We start from the raw sequence: 23659 nt of genomic DNA, 5'->3' as shown, positions 1-23659 counted from the left end.
AACTTTTAAAAACATAGAATATATGAATTTATGAATATTTTTGAATACCTTACTAGATAAAATAGATTTTAAATATGTGTATTTTTCACAGGCATATCAAATATCTCACTTACTAACTTTTTAAATGTTTATTGTTTTAAATATATATATTTTTTAAACTCAACATATGCATTTTTTGGTGTAATATTGACGTGTTTTCCGTTTTCTAATAAATAAGTGTACCACTAGATGGGGGTTGTGTTCAACAGTTGTTGTTTTTTTACTTTTAAACTTTTTCTGTGCGTCTCGACTAGATTAATAATATATATATATATTAAATACAACTATTAAGATTCATTAAAATTCAGTACGATGGTTTGTTATTATAATTGCTTGCAGCTCATGTAGTTCTGACGCGTGTGTAGGCTTTAAAAACTACAAATCCCATGTGTGAGCAGCTGCGTGCAGTGGGCGTGGCTCCGAGTCTCTCACTCGCGACAGGTGAACACGAGTGCTTCAGTCGCCTCTGACAGCGGACGCTTGCTCGTGGATGGAGGGGAATACGTCTGTCACAGTTTGATGTGATTTTATTTCTTTAAATGATGAAGGTGTCTACTTGCGTGGAGTGTTGGACAGTTCTCAGCTCACGCGTTTTTTTTTTTTTTTTTTACTAGTTAATTAGTTAACTAATTTCATCGACTACGTCATCTGTATTTTTAGCATTTGCTGTCTCTATTATTTAAAATGGCTTTTGCAAAATTCAGCAAGATCCTCCGACTTCCTACGATTGAAGTGAAGAAGAAAACCAAACAATATGAGCACGTTCATCGGGATGTAAATCCAAACGACATTTGGGAAATTATCGGGGAACTGGGCGATGGCGCTTTCGGAAAAGTTTATAAGGTGAGTTCCGATCTTAATAAACTTGTTGGACAGGCAGCGAAACGAAACTACGACTTCTACCACGGCAAAGGATTAGGTCATGAATGATAGTCTATACTAATGACCTTAATTAATATTCATGAACCAAGCCTCTTCCAGATTCGCTGTCGCTTACAAGCAGCGGTGTTCCAGCCAATCAGCGAGGCCCACTTGGTGAACGTCATTTGCGTAATTAATATTCATAGGCCAAGCCTTGAGCGTAGTAGGGTTTTAAAAAGTTTTAAGAATTGGCTACTACCTGATTAGTTATGACAGTTAGCATGCATAACAAAAACATATAATATATACAAATACAAAGAATCGTCTTCTTATTGACTCTGATGTGCTCTAAATGTAATCTAAAACACACACACAACACAAAACAAATTATCATTAATTTTTTTCTGTCTTAGAACTCATTTACATTTATATATATAAGTGTATATATTTAAGATATAAAAAACCTTATGACCCGATCAAGAGATAGCACTTGTGCACACTTGACTAAATGAATGCAGCTCAGTATTTCGTGTACTAACATGTGTGCTGGAGATACGCATTGACTTGACATGAAGTAATGCATCCCCCGGTGTTGCTACCCTTAAGGAAACCATCTTGACTAGCTGTTTAAATATACTAGGATGGATAACTGCGGTTAATGGCACTGAGATATCCTGACAGGTCACATGCGTTCAGCCCGGGGCCCTCAGGGGCCACTCAGAGTCACTGTGTAGGAAGATGCTGGAATGTGCTGCAGTTTCGGTTAGATGGAGAGGAGCCCTGCTGTACGAAGCGCTGAATTTGCCTTTTGTCGTGAACTATGGGGGCGTTTCTAATGCCCTGTGACATCCAGGGTCCCCAGGCTGACTAAGGGTTAAATACTGTACAACCTTAATAACCGCTACAGTAATACTGTAATGGGTCAGATCTCATGAAAACATGCCCTGGTCATTTCTCCCTCCAAAATGAAAAAGAAATAAATAAATCCATACAAATAAAATTGCATAACTTAATTTTTGAGACCATAAAGTTTGTAAAAATATAATTTTAGCATGCATCTCTGAGCATTCCCATTATTGTAATCAACAATTTTTTTTATTTTGACTTTGTTTGAAATTTTCTGAAAGAGTAAGCAACTCTCATTTATCTCTCTTTTTTAAAGTTTATTTATTTGTTATCAAGAATATTACCATCATTTCTAAATACATTTGCACAAACACTTAAAATTTAATTAAAAGTGTAATGCTGAAAACACAATATTTACTGATTTTAAACAATATTTTGTTTTTATTTTTGCTCTGCCACAAAATAATTCCATAAGAAGTGATTGCAAGATATAATGTGTGGCCTGTTTACTCGGTTTGAAAATTTATTGCATTTGATTTGTGTTTTGATGTCTTTTAAAAATACACAAAACATATTTAGGCCTATTCATAAAGTTCAAATTGGGGTGAAAATATTTGCAAATATGTGAATTCCATGTGAAATCTGGCCATGATTCGACCCAATTCAATTCAGTTACATTTAAGATTTATATATTTGAATTGCATATCTTTTTGAACTTCGCAGTATTAAGATAAACTAATAAACTTAATGTGAGGCATATTTGTAAGTCATACAAGTACAAACAGGTCAGATTTCTGCACGTAGGCATAGTTTATTATTAACTATTTGCATCTATTTGATTTAATGTAAACAATCATATTCAAAATGCATTTATTCAGATTGCTTATAATCTGTTCAATGTGAAAATAATGAGAATTATCCAAGCATGAACATGGCTAAAATATGTCCGGCTTTGCAACAAACAATATTCAGGTAGTTTTTAGTGCATGGGATTGATGATAAATGTATAAACCTGGTTACTGTGTATTTAAAACCCATTCAGTTTATTACTACTATAACAGAAATTGTACATATTTCTTTGCTGTACTGACACATATGCGTCACATTAAGATTATAAACTGTGTAATCAATACATAAATCATCAACAAAATAACTGAATTGAATTCAGTCAAATCATGCCCAGATTTCACATGCATCACATCATTTATTAAGGAATTCAAATATTTACAAATATATCCACCCCAAATATTTTCCAAATGTATAATGTATTTATTTCTCATGGAGCTGGTTGCAGTTCAGTTGGATTGTCTGTCTCTCTGACGGTGTTTTGTCCTCTTGTTTTCTCTCGTTAGTTAATGCTGGGTAACTCTTTGATTGTTAATTATTGATGGAGAACACGTGAAAGCACACGGCTGCAGTGTGTGACGGCGATCATGTAGTGCTTGTGAAGTTTGCGTGAGCTCGGATAATCACCAGTGCTCAGAACGATAAGAGCGTCTTCGCTGTGGGTGGAGATCAACATATTCTGCATATTAGATCCACAGCATTAGGATCTGGTTTAGGCCTCATTGTTTCGGTCCATCATTATTTGTAGCTTTGCAATTGCCACCCAGTTCATTTAAATCATTTAAGCCATTGATTGAACTTTAAGACATGAGTGTTTGTGTTTGTCATGCCATTCTTGACAAACGGTTTCGTTTGGTCATTCAGTTTTATCAAAGTGGCACTATTCATCATAATAAAACTCCCAAGTCCAAGGCTTAACTTTTGTTTAAAGCTAATGTTGTTTTAGGCATTTAATAACTTTAAACTCACCCAACAGTATTTCTTTACTTGAGTTAGAGCTTTTTTAAATATAGATTTTGTGCAGTTATGCTACTTAACGTTTTTTAACGCATACATTTTCTGTAACATTCTTTTTTAGGAGTATGTTTTAGAAGAATTACTATTTCAGTCTTTTTACTTAAATATTTCAAGTTGGACTCAATTATTAGCCATTTCTTTGTAATTATTTGTGACCCTGCAGCACAAAAGCAGTCTTAAGTCGCTGGGGTATATTTGTAGCAATAGCCATAAATACTTTGTATGGGTCAAAATTATAGATTTTTCTTTTATGCCAAAACTTATTAGGATATTAAGTAAAGATCATGTCAGTATCAATTTTAAAACTATCGGTTAATTAATCGGTATCGGCCAGTGTGGTCCAACCTAGCTATCGGTATCGGCAAAATCCACTATCGGTCGACCTCTAATGCTAAGAACTTAATTTGGACAACTTTAAAGATGATTTTGATCAATTTATCTTTTCTTTATTTAAAGTTTGTGGAGTTATGACATGTTTTGCTGTCATCATTCATAAAGCCACACATGGATCCATTGTTATGAGTGTTGCCATAATAACACATCGTTTCCAAGAATGAGTTATCATTTCATAATTATGGTAATTCTGACACAATCTGATGACTAGTTGACTTGTGTAAGCCCTACCTGCTAATAAAACCGGCTTTTGGAATAACGAAATGGAAAAACACAATAAAAGTAAGATTTATCTGCTGAAAGATAGCTGCTTTCATGAAGGTGTGCTGGCAATAGATGTAAACAGAGGTGTATTCTTTTTATGGATGTGATGAAATAGCCATTACACTGGGTTGAAAGTACACGATCCTGCTGTTATTGAGGGTTTAAGGTGGCCCTGCAGGATATTTAGCTTGACTTCTGCTCGATCTCCTTGAGCAGGTGCTGTAATCCTCTCAATGGAAATGGAAGTGGATTTCAGGCTTTATTTATGGTTATGCTTCTATGAGGCTAGGAGTGTTTTTGATATATGTCAGCTGTACTGTACAGACACTAGTGATGTTCAGATCTTCAGTCTCTCTCCCGTCTGTTTGGCCAACCAATGAAAGACGATCAGAGAACAACCAGAAAGCTGGCCAAATACTTGATTTTTTTTAAAAATATGTCCATTCTTTCCTGACCTCATTAAAAAAAAAAATTCCTGTACAAATGGCATTATGTATCTTAATATTGCCCGCATTCATCTTTTGGCCATGTGTTTTTTAGTCAGAGTGTGCGATATTGACAAATCTATTTTTTCGATAATGATAACTAAACGATATTTTGCTGAGTGTGTTTTGCTGATACTTTGCCTGGTTAAGGTCTGCCATGGATAAATAAATTAAAGCAATAAGCCCCAAGAAGCCGTGGTTTACAGTGAATTTATAACAGCTAAGGGACGTTGTTAGGTACGACGCGAAGCAAAGTTATATCCATATACACAGTTAGGTTTCACAAAATAAAACAGAGCAAATAAAGTGTAATGATATTAATAAAAACAATATTCTTCCACGAAACAACGTAGTTCCTCAGAAACAGTTGTGGTTGCAACAAAGTGGTTGCCAAGCAACAGACAAACGTAAACAAAGGTGTATGTTTGTAGAGTAATTTACAACAGCTTCGAACGTGGCTCAGCCAATCAGAATCAAGGACCGGAACTATCCGTTTTATAAATGACATTAAAACCTTAATGAGTGATTCATTGAATCATTCATTCAAACAATTCATTCAAACCAGCTGATTCATTTAGAAACAAAGCAAGTGACTGTCTTTATGAATGGATCATTGAATCATTGACTCCAATGATTTGTTCAAAAGCAGATCATTCACCGCTGTGCTGCTCTGAGATGCACAGATGCTCTGCTCCGGCTTTGTTTGGAATTTCATTAGCCAAGAAGAAAAAAATAACACAGTATTGTGTCTAAAATGTAACTCACTCAACATTAACTTTTTGTTTGCTGAATTGTATAAAATCAATACAACTTTTGCGATTGTGCTGATATTCTGGAAAACAGCACTTTTGCTTGTGTAGCATATCTTATAAATATAAAAAAACTAAATCCATACAGAGATGTTTTTTGCTTTCATAACTTGCGTTATAGAAACATTCAAACTTAATTCTAATAGGTTTCGTCAGGCAGTCAATGCTTATGGTCTCTGACTGTTTGTTTTTTGAGTGACTTACTCCATAATGTCAGCTACGATATTACCATAGATAATAATGATCGCACACCTCTAAATCATGAAAAGGAAGATGTTAGCAGGTCTTCTGATGTGCTTCTTCATATTCAGAGGGTGTGGAGTTTCTTTTCCCGTTGTTTCATTGAACGGAGATTAAGACAGAAGTAAGTTATTTGTGTTTACTAGGTCAAGCATCACATCAGCGTGTGATTCATTTGCACAGTTGGACTCTTCCGCATGACCCTAGCAACCACACAAACACCCAAGCAACCGCATAGCAATTTCATGGCAACCACTGACAATACACTAACGTTGTTTTTTAAATTTTTTCCCCCTATTTTGTATAAAACTAAATTAGTCCTCTCAACCTGTTCTACTCTCATTCTCTTTTGTGATACATTTTATCACAGTTAAACGTATACAAGTCTTACTGTCTGTTAGTTGTGCCAAATCATGTCTGCTTTAAGTAGATTTTTTATGACAAAAGCAGAAGTCTTGTTTTTGAGTGGTTTGGCAACACAGTTTCCTCTAAAAACATCTAACCGCAATGACTGACTCCACCTCGATTAATGCTGCGTACTAACACAACATGTTTCTCAAATCTCACACGTGAAGACTGCTTCTGTTTGACTATATACCTTTATTTAGTTATTTATAGTTTACATTGGAAATGCATAAACAATTCTGAAAATATGGTTTGCTTGGGCTGAAATGTCAGTGTAAAAAAAATTAGTAATAGCTGGAAAAAAGGTAACAAAGCTGCTTCGCTGCTCATCAGTATTTGAAAAATTGAATCAAAAGGTCTTTAGGTCTTTGGTGTGACAAAAATGCAAAAAAATAAAAATAAGGTAATGACATTTTTATGACAAAGCTAGGTTTGCTCATGTGTCAAAGACGTTAAGATGTCCGCATCAAAATAAATTAAAGTGATTATATGTCCATAGGAAGCACATTAAATGCAAGTAAAGTGTCTACTTTTAAGGTTTCAAATAAGTTTTTGGAGAATAAAATGTCAAAATTTGGTTGAAATAATGTTACATTGTCATTCAGTGTAACACAATAAACAACATGCTTATTCTGACCTGTACATATTAAAATATATAAAAGAATTAGTGAGCATATAAAATTTTATTGGGTTTTAAATTAGTAAAAAATTCTTACTGACAAATGGGCAAAACTAGGATAGTGGCACATTTTAAAAATGTAAAATAACAACTAATTAGTATTTGGGGTGAAAGTAATTAGTCTTTTAATATGTCATAAATTGATTTTTGATGTAAAGATGCCTGACACGATTGTTACACTGAATGACATTTTAGTGGCTCTCTTCTGTAAATCAGGGGAAAATGTATGATATTAATTTTTTGCTCAGAAAAACAAAAACAAAAATACAATTACATTAAACAGAAAACTTTTTAATTTTTAAAAAAATCTTTAGGGAAAAATAACAATTTAAAGCAGTATTGTTTTTAATGCTTAAACCCTTTTTCGTCTTTTTCGTCTTTGACCCTCATGTTTTAAAATATTGTGGTTTGACTCCTCAAAAAATGAATAACTATAATAGCTGTAAATACATTATATTTGTAATTACTAACTATACAATAATGTTTTTTTTAATTTGTAAAAAAATTACATTGAGACATTTTTTTAACTTTTGAAAATGATGAATAAAATGATTTATTATTATTATTATAGATGTGTGCACCCACACGCACATTTATTCAAGAAAGTAAAAAAATATATATATATGTGATTACTTTTTACTTGATGGTTACATCTCTTTTTAAAATTCACTAAACTGACTTTGGTATAAATGTTTTTCAAAAACATTAAACCAAAATACAATAGAGGAATACAGATAAAATACATATAAAACATGGAATCTTAGAAAAGTACAACCATAAGAACTTGACACATTATTTTAAAGTATAATTTTTTTATTACCTGTATCATTAACACTCTTACTTGCATTGATTTATTGATGCATGTTATTAAAAAAAAAATGCATCAAAATATTAAATGACTTTCCTATTTTTTCCCCAATCCTTTCCATTCAAACACCCATCAAACCTTTATCAGTGTGCAGTAAAACAGCAGTAATGCTCATTATTTGAGCTCTAACGGAGAACTAAAGCTGAATCGCAGAGGCCTGGTGAAATAACCGCACCGAAGCGACGAGCATGAAACGGGAATATCAGCGGGATGTAATCATGTGAATCACACTGACTTTGTTTTGATGCGAAGCTGCTTTGTGTTTCAGGCCCAGAATAAAGAAACCGGTGCACTAGCTGCAGCCAAAGTCATCGAAACCAAAAGTGAAGAGGAGCTGGAGGACTACATGGTGGAGATCGACATCTTAGCGTCCTGCAACCATCAGTACATCGTCAAACTGCTCGATGCCTTCTTCTACGACAACAATCTGTCGGTAAGATGGTTAAACGGAGCAAACTGAGCTTTCGTGAACACTACAAGGTGTGACATAGTTTCTGAATTGCTCAGCGAGTCTAAATTAATCATCTTTGGAGACGTCATACACACACACCCTCATCGGGTCATTCAGTGTTAACTCAATCAGTGAAAGAAATACATAAATGAAGAAGAAAGCCGAAATATTCAATGTCATGGATGAATATTTATTGAGTTATTCATCTGACTTTAGAAAGATGGCAGCATCATCATTTTTACACAGAGATTTATAGGTTTATGATTAAAATCTAAAATTATATTAAGATATATTTAAAATGTCTTGAGTTACAGACATGCAAACTTGGGAAAAAACAATCTTAAAGTGCTTTTTCCTCATTTCTTGAACTGTCACCATTAACATATAATGCAACAAAGGTGGCTAAAGTCAACAGATTTTACTAATAGACCTATCAATATTTGTGTTAAAATAACATAATGATGCTGCCGTCTTTCTGAAATCATTTTTACCCTCCTGTGAAAATTGTCATTTTGACACCCCTCTACAAAATAGTGCATTACTTAGTAGACATACATCCATGATTTAAAAAAATTAAGGTAACACTTTAGAATAGGCAACACTTATTCACTATTAACTACGACTTTTCCCTCAATAAAGTCCTAATTTGCTGCTTATTAATAGTTAGTAAGGTAGTTGTTAAGTTTAGGTATTGGGTAGAATTAGGAATGTAGAAAAAGGCATTAATATGTGCTTAATTAGTACTAATAAATGGCTAATATTCTAGTAATATGCATGCTAATAAGCAACTAGTTAAGAGACCCTAAAATAAAGTGTTACCAAGTTTAATATTTTGGCTTTCATCTCCATTTAAGTTTGTCTTTCTTCAGAAAAAAAATAAAAAATAGCCAGGGGAGTTTCTGAATTTGGGTCTTTTTGCCAGAGAATGTGTTTTAACCTTTCCTCGACCTGACAGATAATTTGCAGGTTTGACAGCTTTCCAAATAAGAGCACACAAACTTCCTTCTAGCATCAAATATAAAGCTTTACATTAACCATATCATGCATCAACCCTCTACATTGCGAGTAAATCACTCGCATATGCAATTAAATCTTACTCTGGGTGACTAAATAATGTCTAACATTAGCCATTGGCTAATAAATTCTTAGATTTTACACGCCAGTATGTGTGTGAGAGGCGTTCAACACAGATTTTCACTCGATAAACACGCTGACTGAGTGTGTGTGTGTGTGTGTGTGTTTGTGTGTGTAAAATAGTATATCAGTCTGGCGAGTAAACAAAACAATTTACTAGCCAATAGCGATTATATTGCCAAGGTGTGCGTAGAGGGTTGTGCATGCATAGTGTTTATCGCTTCACTGAAGTGCATGCACAATTACACTTTTCATGATAATTTCCCCACTTTCTCTCTAAGAGGTGTTCGCACAGCTATTTGCAGTGACAAAGCAACCTGCGTAATCTGTTTCTAAAGAGAATTAAAGATTAACAGACCAGATTTACTGAAAATGTGCTTGGAGTCTTGAAATTGTAATGCTGTCGGTTGGCTTATAAAATTCTGTTGTTACTCTTATTAATAACTGAACGGTGCATGAATGTAACCATATTTACCTGATTTCTGATGTGTGTCTGATGAAGACTTTTTCAACAAACCTTAAATACTAAACATTGGGATGCAGTGCTGGGTAGTAACTAATTACATGTAATCTGGATTAATTGCAAAAAAAAAAAAAGGTACTTGGAATTAGATTATATTTAGTGCTGTCAAACGATTAATCACGATAAATAAACAAAAAATAAACGTTTTTGTTTACATAATATATGTGTGTGTGCTGTGTATATTTATTATGTATACACGTGCATATACATTCATAAAGTCTTCCAGTTTTGTGGACAGTCACACGAAGACCCATCACTAGTCAGATGACTTAATTACACAGAAAATTGAGACACCACACAGCATTTGACCACTGGATTTACTGAAATCATTGCAGTTTTAAGAAGTGTTTTCTCAACATTTCAACATTCCATCAACTGCTAACAAACACATTAATTAGAATTTTCACTCAGTAGGTTAACCATGTATTACTTTGTCTTTGGAAGGCTTTTGTCTTTCAAACACATTAAAATGCACAAATTCACATTTATTTCGTAGGGATTCCCAACTTTTTGTCAGCCGAACCTCTTTCACCTAATATATTTACTTTAAGGTTGATTTTAAGGTAATCAATTAATAATTAATTAACACATTTGCATGTCCATGGTTCTCTGACATTGGTTAATGGTCACATGACATGCAGGTAAACAAGTAAAATATTTCATCTTTTTTTTTAGTAAGTGTTTTATTTTGATTGTTCTTTTAAAAGTGTTTATTTAAATTAAAATTTTTTATGATTTAATTGATTATTCATTTTTTCATTAAACTCACAAACCCCCTGCAGGTCCTTCGTAAACCCCAGTTTGGGAAATCTTGACATAATATAATGTGTAATGTTGTTAATAACAACGAATGAAATGTATCTTCTTTTTATTTGTATTTTTATATCAATACGGTACAAGATTATTCTGACCTAAATTAATGTGATAAACGAGGTAGGTCAAAAGTAATCTAAAAGTAATCAAAAAGTAGTCTGATTATATTACCTAAAATGTGCAATAGACTACATTACTAATCGTACTGAAATCGGAAATGGACTACAATTTGTAAGTAATCTACCCAGCGCCGTTGGTCCATAATTATTATTATTATTATTATTATTATTTTTATTATTTATTTATTTTTTTGCAAGGAGAATCCCATTGAGACTTCACAGTCTCTTCTTCCAGGGAGACCTCGTCAAGACGGCAGCACATAAAGTTGCGCACAAAACCAACTACAAAACAAAATACTCGTACAAAACAATTGATAAAAGTAAGATCAAGCGAAACATGTACAAGACTCCTTTAAAACAGTTTGCAAAAGCCATTTAAAAGTACCCAGAGATGGCAATGATTCTAATTTAATTAGATAAGGGCATAAAAGGAAAAAGCACATTTTCCAAATTCCGAAACTTTTAACCGAATGAACGATTGAGATCTAGTACAGTAACTATTTATGTAAAGAATTAGGAGATTTGAAATATAAGGCAACTTACCTAAAAGTGCCTTAACAGTAAACATATACATGTGCAATTTCCTCCTATGATGTAAAGAAGACCATGCCAATGATTCGTAAAGTATACAATGATGGGTACGTGAATCTGCACCACAAACAAAGCGTAACGCTGCATGATAGACAGAGTCCAGTTTCCTTAATATAGATGAAGAAGATGCATGCATATATACTAGGTCACCATAATCAATTACAGATAAAAAAAGTACTCTCCACTAGTTCCTTCTTGCCTCATAAGGAAAGCAGTTTTTTAAACGATAAAAGAACCCCGATTTTGGTTTAAGCTTCTTCAGCAGATTATCAATGTGTAAAAGCCAATGGAAAATCCTATTAGGTAACTTCCAGGTTGGTTTACAAAAATATGTCATAACTGCAGTGCTCTGCTGATTTATACATTGCTTTTAAGCTGCAAATGTTTGATCGGTTAGTAATAGAGCTGTAATAGAAAAGTTTATAATTAGCGTTGTCAAATTTGCATTTTCTCATACTAAAGCAAGAGGTGTGTTCTGCGATCATCAGCAGATGCCTGGCATAGCTGTCTGAGCAATCCTTCACTGTCACAGATGAATATATCTGGGTGTGGACGAGGCGTCTGGTCGTAAAATCTCTCTCGATGAACTGCATTCAGATGGGAATGTTTGTGGGGTTTTGTGAAAGGAAATAGCTGCACACTTGTTGTCAAACATAACGAGCACTTGTTCTTTTTAACTTGAGTGTGTCAAGTTGGCTTCACCGTTTCTGGTGATGCAGATGCTCAGACCACAAGCATTTGGTTCGTTTACATGTCATTTCACTGAACTATTATATATGTGTAATGTTTGATTTGATTCAAAACTGGTAGACCTTTTTGGCAAAATGTTGTTCATTTACAAATAAATATATTTTTGGCAATTTTTCCTAGCCATAATATGCAAAACAGAAAAAACGGCCTATCAAAATATGTAAACCAAGAGTTTTTTCTTTTTTTTTGATGTTGGCTGTTATTTATTTAGAAAGTTTAATAGTTTTTATAATAAAAAAAAAATTTAACTCCTCTTAATCTGAAATGTATAATATTTTAGTGTCACCAAACAGAATGGCAAAAACAATGACTATTTTAGTATGCAGAGAATAAGCTGTCTGTGTGTATTAAACTGGAATATCTGCACATTAAACTGGAATATATATATATATATATATATATATGTATATGTATATGTATGTGGTCTGTCTGAATACTCGATTCTGATTGGCTGCTTTAATTGATGCACACAAACAAACGCACACACACAGAGAAACATCCAGGAGCACAGAACCTTGTCATCGCTGCTCCACGACTTCTATTAATAAAATAACTTTTTAACGTCGTGCAATAAAATCGTTTTATGCACAGCTAGCTGTGGATTATCCCTTACATCTATATAGCATCACCTACAGGTATAACGTTTTTTCCCCTGATTTGTTTTCGACTGAAGTCTAGAGGTCAGCAGCTGTGTTAACATGCAACAGGTGTGTGAAGATCTCTGACCTCATGCATCAGGGCTCAAACGTGTGATATCACCGTGTGTCATGGGATCTTCTGAACTCTTCTGTCGCACCTAAGAGCCCATTAAACAGCCGGATGAAGGATGTGAGCTCAAGACTGCTGTCTCTCCTCCGTCTGTGCGCTCACCGCCAACATAATCTTCTCTTATCCTCTTTTATCGCCGTCACACACTGTCTGCTTCAGTTCAGTGTGCCTCGACATTATCAGAAATGAATGTTGAGTCTAGTATCTCAGCAAAGGTCAACAATAGGATGTTTTTACTGACTAGTGTTATTTGAAGACATTACGTACCGTGAAGAACATTAAATGGCTATAATCTGAACTTCAGTCAATGTTACTCAAGGTTTTGACCCCTGCTGAAAAAAAAACAAAACAATAGACACCATCACAAAATTTGTAATGGTTTTACTGGTTATAATGGGACTTGTATTGGTTTTAATGGAAACTGTAATGGACCCTGTGGGTCTCTACTGGTAACTGGTCACTTTCTATTGGTGGCTTATGTCCCAAAGCACACTACAGAAAACCATTTTTTAATAGTTAAAAGTTGATGGTTTGTAATGTTTGTGGTGGAAACCATTACAATTTTCTGTGATGGTTCTATAGTTTTTTACAGCAGGGACAACAAAGAAGCACAGTAGTGTTGAACACGTGAATTATTATTTACTACATGCTGTTTCACATGCTATTAAAATAGTAGGCAGGTGGCTGTAAAGTTTCCATTCCAGGTCGACATGTTACATCCAAATCTTTTATTTTAAAGCATCAAGGAAAATCCATGATCGCGATCGTGGCTCATCTCTCTACAGGCTCTTGGATAAAGTCCTTTAGCCATCTGTTGCGTCTAAATGTAAACGTGGAGCTCTGTGACAGTGAGGGGAAAGTGATAATCATCATAATTAATTATTCAGCAGGTTGAATAAGGTTCAGTGTACATGTCCGGAATCAGTCGAGTTATACAGTCTTTATTGACTCTGGCAGCTGTTAACGGTGTTGTGGAATTGTCTTATTAAACCCTCAGTCGTTTCTGTTTGTTTAACCTCTTGTTGTGTTTGTCTGAGATGTGTGTGTAGGCGCTCGAGGAATCTCTCCTGTGTGTGTGTGTGTGTTTGCTCAAACTCTCACAGTCTGACTTTGTTCATGTGGTCTGACTGGTTATTCTGCCCTTCTGTGCCTGCGGGCATCGGTGTGTCATTTGGAAGATTCCACACATTTCAGAAAGCAAGCAACTGATGTAGATGTAGATGCCAGTGACTGGTTTCTCCAGTTTGTATTACGTCGACAGGTGATACTGAAATTAAAGGACATTTTATTTTATTTTATTATTTTATTTTATTTTATTTTATTTTATTATTTTATTTTATTTTATTTTATTTTATTTTATTTTTATTTTTTTATTTTTTTATTTTTTTATTTTTTATTTTTTATAATTAATTAATTAAATTGTTTTTTTATTATTATTTTTTTTTTATTTATTTCATACAAGCAATTACTTAAATACACGTTTTCGATGATTGAATATCTAAATTTAAGTTGGTTTTGAAATGTTAAAGTGAAAAAAAATCATTATACCCCATATGGCACAAAAAGTATAATATTACAGATATTTTGTAATATATTTCAAAATAGACGAAAATGGTCAAAATATATTGCTAATATAGATTTTAAAATATATTATGATTATATGATTACATGATTATATTTTAAAGAAGTTTTAGATACTTGCATCTCCTCATATATGTTTGGGACATTTTAAATATATTTTCAATTTAAATATATTTATGTTGTCCAAAATTAATTTGTATATTTGAAATGTATATTCTTGCCCCTTGAAGTACATTTTCATTTGGCATTTAAAGGTTTAAACAGATTTTATTTTCAATTCGAAAAATATCTTCCACTAAGCCATGCTGTTTAACACATAATCTGTCATTTGTCTGAAATATACAGTATTTTTGACCTATACAGTAAAAAAATTACCATTGTTTGAAATTTACACATTTGGAAACTTTATTACTATTATTATAAAATAATTTTAAAATACTGATTTAAGATATGAACATTGACATGAATTCAAAGTCCCCCCCTCAAAACCAACATGAATACACATTGCTTTTCCCTTTTTCATGCTTATTTGTCATTGACCCACAAATCATCAAATCTTAAATCTTTTAGTTCTGTGATATCTAGTCACTGTATTTTCTCTAGTATCTTCAGGATCTTGTCATAATAGCTCTTCCTGTACATTCTCTCTGCAAACACAGTCGTGTGTATTGTTTGAAAAACGCCTGGATTATCCGTCAGGCCAGTGACTCATTGGACGATGTTGGCTCAGTAATGAATATGCTGAAAGGGAGTCTTTTCTCTAGTACACAGTAGACGTGGCTATATTTGCTGTCATTCAGCATTCATTAATCTATCCACCCGTTTTCCAAACAGCTTGTCCTATGTAGGGCAACGGGGATGCTGGAGACTAACCCAGCGTCTCTGGCCATAGGAAACACCCTGTATGGATCATATAATTATATAATAGTACGATCATGACACAGGCAAACTTGTTCAGTGACGTCAGCCTCATAATCTGCTGTTGTTTAGGGCGAGCACAGATTCATGTCTCTAAGAAGGAAAGCATTCTTGTTATTAAAACTTCATTCTTGGGGTTGAACCCTGAGCCAGGTCCCAGTCCATATCTTGAGACCAGTATATCCTAGAGACTTGTATGTTTTAATCTAAGCACGTTTTTAAGGCCAGTTAGAGTATGTGATTTTTGCATGCATGTGTAAAGTTTTGCATGAAGCTTATTGATGAATCATGACTTGTTTGTGAAAATGTATGCAGATTTTGTGCGTGTGAGCAGTTAGTGAATGAAACCCAATGTCACTTTATCCAGAAACCAGAGGCCAATTAATAACCACATAACAACCAACCAGAACACCCAAACTAACACACCTAGCAACGACCTAGCAACCAACCACCCAGTGAATGTAAATTAATGAATAAATAATAGTACGATGTCCCTCATGTATTTGTTTGCATGTCTGTCTGAGTGTGTAAATACAGTCAAACCAAAAATTATTCAGACACCAGATATAATTTGATATTTTTTTTTTTACTAGTGAGCGCAGGACACTATAGTTTATTTAAGTAAGTGAGGATAGCAAAATAAAGTGAACTGTGACATATTATACCCAAAAATTCTTCATACAGTGGACTTCCAGTAAAACTGATAAAAATTTGGGACCAAAAATTATTCAGACACTTTGACCTGAGCATGTTTTGCTGAAGTGTTTTTCTTTAATTGCTAATGCGACCTTTTTACACCACAGACTGAGCAAAATTAAGCATTGCTTGGTAATTGGTTGACCTAAATTGGTATTATTTAATTGTGTACTTATTTAACAGCTGAATAATTTTTAAGCAGAGGGATTCAGGAGTGAAGTTGCTGACCATCATAGAAAACAGCAGTTTTATTGGATTGTGCATTGGTTTGTTGGATTGATGCCATGTCTCTTTGCTTTGGTATGTGGTTTATGTATCTTGGAGGCAGTCATGAAACCTTGTGTCACTGTGTAATCGCCTCCATCACTAAATATACAGACACTTGTGTTTACCAGTCCACAGGGGTCGAGACATGAGGGGCTTTGCTTTGACGGGACAGTTTTTCCATGAACAAATCGTTTTGAGTACTTTTGCAGTTTTGGCTCAGGATCTTCAAGACATTACAAACTCTGCTGTTCTACTTAAACATTGAAGAATCTCTCTAACTATGTACATTCCTAAAGGAGTAGTCCAGCCAAAAATGAAGATTCTGTTATCATTAATCATGTTGTTCCAAACCCGTATGAATTTGAACAATGACTGACAAATTAGGCCTCTTCCGCATACATTATAATCATATGACTCCAGAAGTGTTTAAATATATAGCACAAAAGTCACATGGACTAGTTTAATGATGCGTTTATTGTGCCGCCTTGTATTTTTTCATTCATTCAGTTTATATAGTATGTGTTTTGGAACGACATGTGATTACATAGTGACTAGGGATGGGCATTTTTCTAAAATATTGTATTCGAATATTTGGGCTCATAAAAAAACAAATATTCAAATATTCAAATAAACTTTAAATCAAGTTTTTGTCACCATTTCTAAACAAGCTTATGATTAGACATTATACACAACATTCTTACACAACACTACGTTATATCTCAGGGTTTTCTTTGAAAACACGTGTAAACAAAAAATATATATAAAGAACAAAAGCATTAAAGCTCAAGCAGAGCAAACGAAAAAATAAAGCAGACCATGCCAATTACAGTACAGAACCTGCGCCTGGGTTTATCATGTTTATATTGTTTCACATGTTAATGTTGAGAAAAACAATAATATCCACATGCTCGGGTTAAAGTTGGCACCTCAGTCTGATAACAATAAGAACGTGCGCCGACACAAACGTTCCAGAGACACAAAGATAACTCTGTGTTAAGCAAAGTTTCTTTCAGCGCTTTGTGTTTTCTTTTCTTAAACCACTCTCCCTCGAGGAAACTTAGGTAGGAAGCATACATATGTATGTCCAACCCAATCTCATGAAAGTGCGTATCAATAGCATGAGTTTTTCGATTTGGCGTGCTATTTATATGCAAAAATTGACTTTGGCATGCATATGATATAGGGCTGTGCAAATAATCGAATGCGATTGTCATGCGCATCTCCTCAGTAAAGCCGGTTCTGTAATCAGTAGTAAATCTCCATCACGTGCTTTCAGATGGAGCAGCATTTACTACACAGAGCCGTATTTCACTGACAAGCTACGCAATATCGCGTTCATAATCGCAGGCGATTCATCGATTCATTCAAATAGTGTTTGTATTTTTTTAAATGTAATAATTACAGATCGAATATTCAAATATTTGACTATTTGTGCACACCCCTTATAGTGACCTTTAAAGGGGTCATCGGATGCCCATTGTCCACAGTTTGATATGATTCTTTAGGGTCTTAATGAAAAGTCTGTAACATACTTTGGTTAAAATTTCTCAATGTAGTGTAAAACAACACCCTTTTTACCCTGTCAAAAACAGCTCTGTTCACAGCATGCCGCTTTAAATGCAAATGAGCTCTGCTGACCCCGCCCCTCTCTTCCGAGCCACTCTCTGAGAGACGGTAAACTTTAGCCGCATTCACCGTGAAACTTGCTAACTAGCACATTATTAGGAAAGGCGATTTGCAAAGATTCATAAATAAAAACCTTATACTCATTTCTTCTGTTGGTGAAGCTGGATCACGAATGATTCGCGCGAACATAGACGCATTTAGGTAGATCGGGGGCCGTATTCCCTTAAGAAACAAATGTAATCCACTGCGTCTTCAGTGGCTCAGATGTCGGGAGTAAATGACGACTGCTGTTCATTATTACATCCAACAACAGAACACCTCAATCGCTTAGGAGTCATTCTTGTCTACAACTGTAAATTCCTCTTACTTCTTGTGTATTTGTATAGACATTTTAAAGGAACCTTGTGGAACTGTTTGGAGAACTTGTAAATTCATATCAGTGACAGCCAAATTACAGTATGTGAAGATCTTGGTCCGTTATTGTTTTGGCTGGCGATGTAAGGTGTAGGTTTTCTTGGCTCACGTTAAACAGGTAGGCAGTTATCCCATTCATCTGAAGAGAGCATTGAGAAAATCCTGTGAAATTGTCTAATGACTCAGGAATTTGCTTTGACTGCGAAAACAAAATGATTTAAGGTGGTTATCATTTGCACCACATGGCAAGGCTTTTTGTATGTTGAACTTATCAAGTTAAGATTAATCAACAGCTTTGACACACATAATAGAGATATTGTGTATCTTTGTCATTTGAACGTGATGACATTGTTAGTCATGTCATAGCATTCCCGTTTTTATGATATAAGAGTTTATGATACTGAATTATTATTGGGCCTAACTTACTGCATATATTTTGCTAGAGGCAGGTTCATATTATTTATTTTTTAATTCAGCTAAAAAATCCTCCATGTTTTTAAAAAAAATATGTTTGATCGATATAATTAACTTATTTAAATGGAATTTGTCTTGTTTTTATGTGGTAAGTATCTATCTTTAATAGGAATGCACAATATTATTGTGATATCGGAATCGGCCGATAATGGCTTAAAATGTAAACATTGGCATGGGTCCGATATGTACAATTATGCCGATAAGTCTTTCCGATAAGACAAATAACTCGCATGTGCTCAGGGTGTGCTAGCGATAACATCAAGTCAGCATTGTGGTCATTCTTGAAGCGAATTATTGCCTGAATGATGATTAGATTCACTGTTTTGATCGCTGCTTTTAAACTGAGAATGCATGAACACAATGACGCATCCGCTGCGCAATAGATTCAACAGTCACTAGCGCATGCAACGGCGGCCTAATGCCCGTCAGGTAAAGAGTTTTAATTCCCTAGGGGGCGCTGTTGGCCTACTTGTAATAAAATGATAGTAAAATACACAAATAACATTAAGATTGTATTTCTGATTAAATAAAGCAGTAACTGATGTCGTAAAATCATGGGTATGTTTTGATTTAAAGGTCAGAAGATATAGCTTGCATGAATAAAAATCACAAACATGACACTTGTTAATTAAATAATTTTATACAGATTTGTTTGTTTATGTATTAATGTTAATGTTTTTTTCTTTTTTTCAAACAGATTATGAGCTCTGAAAGATTTTCAGAATGTTTACAACTCTTTTTCTTTAGACCATCTACAAATGTTAAATCTTTAAATAAAATGTTAAGGTTACCACCACTGCGTCTGTCTGAAAAAAAAGTGATTGATTTATAGTTGATTTATAATTATTTTCAAAGCTTTCAATGCACTCTCATTATAAAAGAAATTCATTATTGGTTTTTAAAATTCTAACAAATAAGTTTTTGTTAAAAACGAATCAAAATTAAAAATAATTAGTTTAGAATCTCTGCACAGGAGAGACTTGGTGTTGTTTCCAAAAAAAGGAAATATATTGGTATCGGTATTGGTATAGGTATCGGTATCGGCAAAGATGAGTTGAAAAATATCGGGATATCGGCAAAAAAACAATATTGTGCATCCCTAATCTTTAATCTTTATTACACAATCTGTAAATGTGTTCAAATAGAGGAACAAAAACTGAAACTTCAGCACAGTCTAGAAATACATGCACAGACTCAGCCAGTGACACTGAATAACTCAAGTGCCATAGAAATAAGAGTGATTTGAGTATTATTTTTCTAGTCAAACTATAGCACATGTCCTAGCCAGGCTATGAACAAGTCTGTCTCTTCCATGCAAATGTCAGTTTTTGTCCTAACCAGCTGCAGCAATGACAGACTGCAGGGCATTTTTTTTTTCAGTTTCGTGTTCTTCTTCTTCTTTTCCTTAAGTTGTTATTTCTGCAGCACTGAAGCCCCGCCTACAGTGGAAACTCACTGGTCCAAAGTTGTGTTCCACATAACTGTAAATTAAACCTCAGATTTGGTTTTGATTGTGTCGCGGGCAGAATTTTCCCTTCTAGTGTGCATAAAACACATTTCTGGTCACTGGAAGTTTGTTGTGTTGTCAGCCTGCCAGACTGATTCAAAAACAGCTGTTGATTTTTAGTTTGTGTAAACTACTGTATTTGTCGTTCAAAAGTTTGGCATCAGAAAGACTTTGTTAAATAATGTTTTTTAAATAAGTTTCTTCTTCTCATCAAGGCTGCATTTATTTGATCAAAAATACAGTGAAAACCCTAATATTGTGAAATATTATGACAATTTAAAATGATAGTTTTCTAAGCAGTTGTGCTGCTTAATATTTGTTTTTTGGAAACTGTGCTACTTTTTTCCAGGATTCTTTGATGAATAAAAAGTTAAAAGAACAGCTTTTTTTAAAAATAGAAATCGTTTGTACTAGTGCTGTCAATCAATTAAATTTTTTTTTTAACGAATTAATCGCACATTTGTTTTCTGAAATTAATCACGGTTAATCGTGATTAAACTCTCCTAACATTAAAGTTTTTAAATATACTTTTATATTGCAATAATTTCACATGCAATCTTCAAATTGATGTACAAACAACATAAAAAGAGTATATTTATAAATATTTGTTTAGTGGCATATTTTTATGACTGAAGGCGAGTATCACTGATACCAATAATACTGATGTCTCTATGAAATTGACCATTGATTATAGCCATTCAACATTACAGTATAAATGAGATCTATCAATTTTAACATTTATTAGACTTTAAAAAATAACAATTTCTAATTTAAGTGAACTTAAAACAATCTTCACATAAACCCATTATAATAAATGTCATATTTACCTGTGCCCTTCAGCAAGTAGGGTTAAATAAAGTTATCAAACACTAAATTCTAAATTAAATATAGACGAATCCTTAAAGCTACAAACGTTACTGATTTCCTCTTTTTCTTTTGTTCTTGATGAACAGTCATCACAGCAGCTGGTTATTAGGTTGTTTCGGCTGCTATTACTTTAAGAGCTGCCGCTGCTGAACGTGACACGGATCTGATACGCATCGTGTTTTCTCACAACCTTTTATATATAATTGCACTTGAATATAAAATGATATACAGCGCGACGGCGCATTTGTGCGTGCAATTAAAGAGCATGTGTTACAAGCACAGTATAACGGCAGACAGGAGAGGGAAATTTGTTTTTACTGACGTATGGCCTGACAACATCTCATCTGACCGCAGTTCACTGATGTTCTGGAAAGTCTCCCGTTTGATGTGCCCGTAAAGATAAAATAAACGCAATTTTTGTCAAGAAAAACGAGACAGAAGCAGCAGTTGTGAATGGGGCAACCAACCCTAGCCCCGCCCCTGCGTTAAATATTTTTAATGCCGTTAAACTGGAAAAATTAATTTATAATTTTGACAGCACTAGTTTGTACCAATACATTACCATTCAAAAGCTTGGGGGTCAATGTTTTTTTTTTTTATAAATTAATAATTGTATTCAGTAATGATGTGTTAAATTGATAAAATGTGATATAAAAGACAACTGTTTCCAACACTGATCAGCATATTAGAAGGATTTCTGAAGATCATGTGACACTGAAGACTGGAGTAATGATGCAGAAAATTCAGCTTTGATCAACGAAATAAATTACAGTTTAACAGATATTCACATAGAAAACAGCTGTTTTAAATTATAATAATATTTCACAATATTACTGATTTTACTGTATTTTTGATTATATAAATGCAGCCTTGAAGAGAATTCTTTAAAAAAAAACAAAAAAACATTAAAAATCTTACTGATCCCAAACTTTTGTATGAGTGTATGAGTCATGAAGTTCATTCCTCTAATTCTCAAATAAACTGGATCAGTCTGACATTGTTCGCATACACTGCACCACCTTTTCCTGTTTACATCAAATGACTCTTTTCTTCCAACTCCACTGAGTTCTTCTATGTCTGAATGAGCCAGAAATCTCTGCCCTGAACAAAACCCTCTCACAATTTACCTCATTTCCCCCAACAGATAATGATCGAGTTTTGCCCCGGAGGTGCTGTCGATGCCACCATGTTAGGTAAGACCTGAATCTCTTATTGCTTTCCTTCATGTTATTGTTTTTATAAAAGCCCCCTGCAACTTCCTTTTGATGATCTTGGTTATTAGCTCATGGGTGAGTAGGCACACTCATTTCCCCTGAAGTTTAAACAGGATATTGCATTATTTTGGGTGTTTTTTTTTTAACGAGCCAGTCAAGGTCACTTAAAGTTCATTGCCCTCTCAAACTCAAGTTTATTGAATATGCATGTTTGTGTGTTTAACATTGACAGAATTTTCATTTTTAATTGTAAAATACCTTTTAATAATTTTAAAAATAGGGTTCAAATTGTCTATATAATATAATGTAATATAATATAATATAAGAGCTTTTTTCTTTTGAAGTGTTTGATGCACTAGTCTGAAGACTTTATTGTTTGTGTCTTTCAGAGCTGGACAGGGGTCTTGAAGAGCCTCAGATCCGGGTGATCTGTAAACAAATGCTGGAGGCTCTTCAGTATCTCCACAGCATGAAGATCATCCACAGAGACCTGAAGGCTGGAAACATTCTCCTCACGCTGGATGGAGACATCAAGCTAGGTTCGTATGTAAACGAAGCAGTCCGACCGGTCGTCTGATTTCAATTGGGTGCGGTTTAAAACTGACAGCCACGCTATTTATTTGGTATCGTTTGTCTTTTTTTTTCTCAAGCACACAAACTTATTCTAATTTGACAAAGGACAATAATTCTTTTCCAGAACCTAGTGAGCAGGCTTGATGCCTTCTAAGGGATCATCCTAACTGAATTGGAACAAACATGATTGATTTGGAACGCTCTACATAAGCAGCAACTCTGTACTAAGATTATTTTATTTAATTTTTTATTTTATTTACTCCAGTCTTCAGTGTCACGTGATCCTTCAGAAATCATTCTAATATGCTGATTTGCTGCTAAAAAACATTTCTGATTATTGTCAGTGTTAATAAGCAGTTTTGCTGCCTCATATTTTTGTGGAAGCCATAATACATTACCAATTAGTAGTAGTCAGTACCATTCATATAATACTTTCATTCAGCAAGGACATATTAAAGTGATCAGGTGTGCGGCTGTGATGCCTTAAAATGCTGTTTAGTTAGGATTTGTTACAGAGCAAAAGATCTCTTACTAATTCTTTTGACCTCTCTCACACCCTTACACACACACACACACACACACACACACTGACACACACACACACACTCTCTCTCACACACA

General features: G+C 34.2%; 1 protein-coding gene across 1 annotated transcript in view; it reads left to right on the top strand.

Moving 5' to 3' along the window:
* The first annotated feature begins 511 nt into the window (after positions 1-511).
* LOC107661763 (serine/threonine-protein kinase 10-like) overlaps positions 512-23659 on the top strand; it is a 51669-nt gene continuing 28521 nt past the window's right edge. The window contains exons 1-4 of the mRNA XM_016451530.1: positions 512-882; positions 8021-8185; positions 22396-22444; positions 22855-23004. Coding sequence (XP_016307016.1) covers positions 724-882; positions 8021-8185; positions 22396-22444; positions 22855-23004 — 523 coding nt within the window. The 5' untranslated portion in view covers positions 512-723. The remainder of the gene's footprint in view (positions 883-8020; positions 8186-22395; positions 22445-22854; positions 23005-23659) is intronic.

This window comes from Sinocyclocheilus anshuiensis, unplaced genomic scaffold (genome assembly GCF_001515605.1).
Source record: "Sinocyclocheilus anshuiensis isolate Anshui unplaced genomic scaffold, SAMN03320099.WGS_v1.1 scaffold207, whole genome shotgun sequence".
Lineage (NCBI taxonomy): Eukaryota > Metazoa > Chordata > Actinopteri > Cypriniformes > Cyprinidae > Sinocyclocheilus > Sinocyclocheilus anshuiensis.
The sequence above is the reverse complement of the archived record's forward strand: the minus strand, read 5'-3'. Positions and strand labels throughout refer to the sequence as shown.